This window comes from Bactrocera neohumeralis, chromosome 2 (genome assembly GCF_024586455.1).
Source record: "Bactrocera neohumeralis isolate Rockhampton chromosome 2, APGP_CSIRO_Bneo_wtdbg2-racon-allhic-juicebox.fasta_v2, whole genome shotgun sequence".
Lineage (NCBI taxonomy): Eukaryota > Metazoa > Arthropoda > Insecta > Diptera > Tephritidae > Bactrocera > Bactrocera neohumeralis.
The window spans coordinates 47777129-47783856 of record NC_065919.1 but is presented as its reverse complement, the minus strand read 5'-3'; the positions used below and the strand labels follow the sequence as shown (position 1 = coordinate 47783856).

Sequence of the window (6728 nt, the reverse complement as noted above, 5' to 3'; positions counted from 1 at the left end):
TTAATATCAGAAAATTATGATTACTTGGTGTTCATGTCGACCAAAAACGTCTGAACTTCTTTAAAATATCCAATAGCAAGTACGATCAGTGTTTATTAATCATTTAATTTTTATTAAATATTGTATCTACAACTACAAGCTTATTCTATTATTGCTTTATCATCTTAAAGATGTTTTTAATTAAAAACGGCTATGTATCTGACTATTCTTTTTTTATGTTGCTGCATGCTTTATAGTTTAATTTAGCCAAAGTTAAATACGGTTTCAAGTTTGTATTTTTCATATGTATCTTGATATAAAGTGTGTATTGTTAATTAATGTTTAAATTGACGATGTGCTTAGTCCAAGTTATATAAATATATTTTTTTTTTGTATTTCATTATTGGAAAGTTTTGATAATAAGTGTTGTACATACATATATGACATTTGGGTTTTAATTGATAATTCTTAATTAGTTCCACATATTGCTCCTACTTTTACAAGTTTTTAAATACTATAAAATTGAAAAGTTTTGCCAACACAGATTAATATTGTGGTTAATATATTTACATACGTGTAAATTAATCTTGAATAGTTCGTGCTCTTAAAACCATACTAGATTTTAATTGTTTAAACTAATACTGTAATGTAATTTTTAATATGTTTTCCTTTTTTTATACTGATAATCATTTTTAAAAAAATTCCGTTAAAGTGCTTCTAAACTTGTTGTATTCATGAAAATATCACTCTAATATATTTGTTTTTTAAATTTTTTCTAAATTTTATATTTGTTTTTTCGTGCGGCGTCGTTTGAAACCAGTCATTTGCTTTAGTAATTGCGAGTTTTCATCGTCCATATCTGAGCTGGGCTCCCACAAGCGTAAACGCCTAGGTATATAAATGAGTCCAATTAAAGTAATGGCTGGAATGGATAAAAGCATATGATTTAGTATTACAATCCGATATATTTGAAATAAAATATATACGTATGCATAAATATTCATTCATATAATTGTTATCGACCTGTACTTACAATTTAGAACGCAGGGGAAGATCACATAAAAGTTCAATGTACTCGAACGAAAGTATAAAGCTTCGGAAGCATAAAGAACCATGGTTAAAGCCAATGAGCAGCCACCCATGCTAACGACTCTGTAAAATGTAATTTAGAATATTTACATGTAGACCATGGCATGCAGAAGCCATATCAAAATAATTTTACAAAAATTAATTATATTATGCAGTAATTTGAACTTTCTCTTATGTCGTATATTTTAGACCAATTTTAATTCTACTTCAAATATAGTTCAACACTTACTAACTGCTATTAACAGGGTCATAAGATAATTAACGGATAAATTTTATATTGCTTTAAAAATAGCCACGAAAGTAGTACCATCCAATCGCATACTCTTTACAAGTTGCTATTATTGGCGTAAAAACTTTTCAGATTTTCAGGTACTTACGGTCTGTAGTGAATGTAGAGCGTGCAATGAACTAAAGCAATCGCTTTGAGCAAACAATACATGCCAATTATGCGGGATATTGTGTAATCGCCTGAAAATATGCAATATAGAAATTATTATATATAATTATCATATTATTAATAATAAATAATTGTTATTTAATATATCAATAACTTAGAGTTGTTAATAAATAATGTTAAACTACGTTTCATTACAAATAAATCGAAAATTATGAAAATCTTAAACTAGTGGATAACGGTAAAATTAGTCTTTCTCACCTTCGATAAATTGAGTATCCGTATGATCCCCAAGAAAGCTCCGCCTCTCTATATAACTACGAAATGCCGTTCCCAAATCCATAAAAGCAACAAATGCTATCCAGCCCCGAAAGGCGTATAGCAATTTGCGCTCCATTTTCGTTTGGTACGGCGTTTTGGCGATTTTTTTATCTCACCACAATGTAATTATATTAGGATTATATAGAACTCGGTAATCAAATGTTGCTGAAATAAAAATTAATTAATTAAACAGATTATAATTTTTAAGGTTATTTAGTTTTTAAATATTAGGAGTTAAGCCGACGAAGTACACTTTTATTTGAAAGTTGAGTTTGTTGTTTTCGTAAATATTTTTAACTTGTCATTGTTACTTTTTAACATGTACTAGGTCTTTATTTTCCACCATGTTTCTTAGATATTTGTGACCTCAAATTATTCATATTTTCTGTCTACAAAGATATGTAGGTCTACTCCACTAAAAAGAAATTTAGTTTAACATCATACCGGAACACATTTAATATTTCCTTTCATAATTTTTATGGTTACCGTAATATACGGCGGAAATAATTAGTACACATGCAGGGTGCACAACAAATCACACATGCATTCACACATAAGGTACTTGAAGCAATAAATAGCTGTACGAGTATAGCTTCAGATGGCAAATAAAATCAATAAAATGAACCCTTTTGCAATTTAGTAGCGAATGGACTAGGTAGCAAGCGATATTTATGCCACAGGTACACATCCACCAATAAATCGCGTGACATATCCGTTTTTCTGCTCCATCGCAACCGTAGAAAAATCCATAAAACGCTGATCCATTCCGATAGCAATGTACAACTTGCACACATTCCAAGCAATTTAAGGTTTTGCCTTTCGCCTTTACATCAATATCAACTTTTATTTCAATTTTATTTCTACATTAATAAATATTAATAATATTATTTAAAAAATATTATCTTACCGTTTGTTTCTTTTCACTTTTTTGCTTAATAAGTATTCTTAATCAAACTGTGGGTGCACTTGCCGAGTAACGCGTGCATTCAAAATATGTAGATTTTCTTGCTTTAATTTTTTCTTTTATTTTTAATTTTTATGTTAATTTTAGATGTGTTTCCCAGGCTAACTTCTTGATTTGATTGTTTGTATTTTTTTATGAATTGTCTGCGTATTTGGTTTTCCGGCTTTTCCACACTCTCGAAATTTGTTTATATACGTCGAAGAGAAAAGTTTGACTGTCTGACTGCATTCTCTACAGATGCCAATGTACCATGCCGAATGCTGATTGTTTGCTGGTTGCTCAGCAATTTTTTTTTCCGCCGGCACATGTGACGGACTTGCGCACTGAGTTGTTTATAAAAATATGGGTATTCCCTGAGATTTTATATATATACCGTAAACTTGACTAGCGTTGGTTAGAAATGCTGAATGTTATTTAACTTTGTTGGCTTAGTATTTGCAAGCTGAAATGTTAATAAATATGATTTGAATAAAAAAAAAAAAACATGTGTACTAAATAAAGTTAAAAAATTTTATTTAAAGAATCAACAAATGTCTACACACGTTAAAAAATTGTATGAATTTTATGGCTTCTTTTGATCATCGCTAGTTTGAGCATCCTCACTCTTTCGGTACTCTGCATAATCGACATAGCCATCGTTATTCAAATCCATTTGCTTTAGCACATAATCAACTATGTCCATCAATTGTTCATCGGAGTAAATTTTGCCTTTTTCCTCTTCCTCAGTCCCATGATGCTCATCCGCTTTGCCGTGCGCGCCTTGAACTATGGTTGAATGAAAATTTTATGCAAAATGTGGTGTTATTTTACTTTTATTACTAAAGCAACATTTTCAAATGTATGATGAAACCATGCTTTTTAACCAATTTAAGCTCACCAAACACCAAACCCAGCATAGGCACCAATTTTAAGTACCATGTGTCAGCATTTATGTTGTGCTATCTACTACTATGAAGTGTAGACAAAACCAATGAAAACTTAGAAATATTTATAAATATACCTTTGGTTGAAAAAATTCTCGTAATATAAAAACAAAAAACATTTTAGATCACAATACCAATATTAATATTTCATAATTTTAGTTACATAAATTTTCTAAACAGGTTCTATATTACTGCAATTGTTACGGATTTTATTCAATCCAGGGCTGCCATTTCGAGGACCTAACCCTGTTTCGTCGCTTAAGTAAAACTTATGATTGTGTTCTTGTAGAAAAGTCTTAATTCTAACCCACTTGAGCTGGCATGCCTTGTCGGTACAGATTTACTAACGAAATTAAAAAAAAAAAAAATATTTTCACAGGTATGTTTGTGTTTTTTGTGAAATTATGCCATAATCAGTCAATTTTCGAACATGTATTTCTAATATTTGCATTAAACGGTTAAGTAAACATTTTTCTCTTTATAATTTTTGTCATACTTTTTTTCGTTGAATATTTATTTAATTTAAATTTTTGTAGAAAATCTAACTTTGTTCACATTTTATGTAGTTGTAATGAGCACAGTTCTAAAATACCTACATACAAATAAATTTACCTAAGATAATTAAATAAATTAGGTATCCAAAGAAGAAAGAGATTCGAGAAGAAATGGTGAAATTAATTTGCTAAATATATAATTTGTTCATGCGCACAGCTATATCTAATAGAAAAGTTGCCTTTTGTTTGGAATGACGACATTCAAAATGAAAAATTGTAAACAAAAAAATAGAAGAACTAAAGAAATTGCAAACAAATTGAATTCAAATCACAATTTTGCGCCAAAAAATTATGTCATGGAATCATAAGAATCCTTAAGTAGAATAGGGATAACCTAACAACAAATAATAAGAAACATGTTTCATTGCATCTCTTATTTTCCACTTTGTGGCTGTTGCTGTTGTTGCTGCTGCTGTTGTTGTTGTTTTTGTTGTGATGCTGCCACAGCCTTTTGTTGTGCCTTTATAAATTCTGGATAGTCAATATAGCCGTCGCGTGACGTATCATCCATTTGAAGAATGGGATCGATCAATGCCACTAGCTCTTCATCAGAGAAGATCTTTTCTTCCACATGTGGCGTCTGTTCGTTGTGCGGTTGCTCTTTGCTTCCTTGCTCTATTAGTTAAAATCATTCAAATCAAAATACCGTAAGATTTCCGAACATGCGATTATGCGTTTGATTGAATGAAATGAAAGCATTTATTTTTTTCCAAAACCAATCCATTCACAGAGAATTATGGTTGTTAATGATGAAAGTAATGTACGAGTATAATTTGATGTATGTTTGTTGATAACAAATTCACGGTTCACATGTAAATAAAAAATAAAATATGATTAAATAATTAGATTAAAAATTAACTGTACTTGGCATTCTTTGTCTTTTTTAAATAAACTGTTTATATTAACCATACGAGCTTTATGCGTCTACGGTTGAGATCATATTTTTTAGCAATATTTTTTATTGCAAAATACATATATGTACATACATATGCACATATATACATTCATATTTTTAAATCATCAACGAATTGACTTTTGAATTTGATATATATGCTATATGTATGTGAATTTAATATTTTAAATATTCTGTTTTCCACAGAGTAACAGAAGAAAATTTTAAACTCATATATCATTTTTCATTAACGTAAGTTTATAACTTTTTATGCAAATTGAAAAACGAGAGGATTCGCACAAATATTTTTTTTTCGTAGTATATACAAACACAATTGTTGTGGAACTTTACATAAAGTGTGTATGTGATGTTGGTGTAAAAAATATAAAATATATCATATGTGGGAATGTTCCGACACCGTATCAACAAGCATACATACAAAAATCCATATGTAATATAAACAATTGAAACAACATACCATGCCAGTGAATAAGTGATTTTATGAGCTCACAACCGTCCAATTTGTTGTTGTTATCAGAATCATGCATTTTGAAGTAATGGAATTGCAGCTCTGCCTCAGACATTTTGCTCGTATCAATCGGAACCTGCATGTGTTCCTGAATGTGACTAAAATAATATTAAGATAAAATTAGTTTTGAAATAGTTCTTGCTTTTGTATTCCAAACAGTAATATGATAATTCCAACGTTACTTACGCTCTCTCATCTTGTATGTTGGCTGCATTCAACACTTGCTGTTGACCATGATGAGCTTGATGAGGTGCATGTGGCGCTTGTTGTTGTACCGGTTGTGGAGGCTGTTGTTGGAATTGTTGTTGTTGTTGAGGTGGTTGCTGTTGTTGAAATTGCGGCTGTTGTTGTTGTTGATACTGCTGTTGTTGTTGCTGTTGCACGGGCACCTGCTGATATTGCACTTGCTGTTGCTATATTTCAACACAAAATATTTCATTATATTAATCGGTTCTAATTGCTTTTTAACATTTTCGCTCACATAATGCTGAGGATTGACATTTGGCGCATGATGTATTTGTTGCTGTTGTTGTTGTTGATATTGTGGCTGCTGATTATGCTGCACCGGAACTTGTTGCTATATATCGTCCAAATGCAAGTTTCTCATTATTTTTTTTATATTTTGATGTATGTAGGTAGTTTTACTTACATAGTGTTGTGGAGGAACTCCTGGAGCAACCCGTTGAGCGGATGTGAATCCAAATAACATTAACGATAACAGCATCAGCGGAAAAGCTGGTAACTGTTTTCGGTGGAAAGACTTGATTTCAGGACGCATATTGGCACACCTACGTCAGGTAGGCAGGGAAGCACGGCAGTGTAATAAATCTTTTTAATTCTAGACTGAGTCTTAATTTTTATATTAATGCAGCAGAAGGGAATCGAACAACCACGTCAAACAAAAAAACCAGAGAAATTCACACGTATACACGTATACAACTTTGAAATGTCAAAACACTAGAGCTGTGAACTATACGATAGTTAAGAACAGAAACTAGTATTATCGACTGTAACTCTATAACTAGGATACAACCGCTCACACAGGGCCTAAGTTATTAACCATATGTAAATATCAATTAAGCT

The 6728-nt window shown here is 31.0% G+C and overlaps 2 protein-coding genes across 4 annotated transcripts; both read right to left on the bottom strand.

Annotated features, from left to right (window-relative positions):
- Positions 1-85: 85 nt before the first annotated feature.
- LOC126751001 (uncharacterized) lies at positions 86-2455 on the bottom strand. Its single transcript, XM_050460894.1, has 5 exons — positions 2228-2455; positions 1724-1948; positions 1446-1536; positions 1013-1131; positions 86-901 (listed from the first exon to the last, which is right to left on the bottom strand). Exons 2-5 carry the CDS (start codon positions 1857-1859, stop codon positions 762-764), a joined length of 486 nt encoding a protein of 161 aa, XP_050316851.1. The 5' UTR covers positions 1860-1948; positions 2228-2455; the 3' UTR covers positions 86-761.
- Positions 2456-2773: 318 nt separating this feature from the next.
- Positions 2774-6604, bottom strand: LOC126750979 (probable serine/threonine-protein kinase irlF). Of its 3 annotated transcripts, XM_050460862.1 has the most exons (6): positions 6295-6604; positions 6127-6222; positions 5832-6058; positions 5595-5743; positions 3290-3512; positions 2774-3189 (listed from the first exon to the last, which is right to left on the bottom strand). In XM_050460862.1, exons 1-5 carry the CDS (start codon positions 6421-6423, stop codon positions 3310-3312), a joined length of 804 nt encoding a protein of 267 aa, XP_050316819.1. In that variant the 5' UTR covers positions 6424-6604; the 3' UTR covers positions 2774-3189; positions 3290-3309. The 3 variants fall into 3 exon arrangements, with proteins under 3 accessions (XP_050316819.1, XP_050316818.1, XP_050316817.1); XM_050460861.1 differs by lacking the exon at positions 2774-3189 and having other exon boundaries at positions 3244-3512; XM_050460860.1 differs by lacking the exons at positions 2774-3189; positions 3290-3512 and adding an exon at positions 3789-4839 and having other exon boundaries at positions 6295-6600.
- Between the last annotated feature and the right edge of the window lie 124 nt (positions 6605-6728).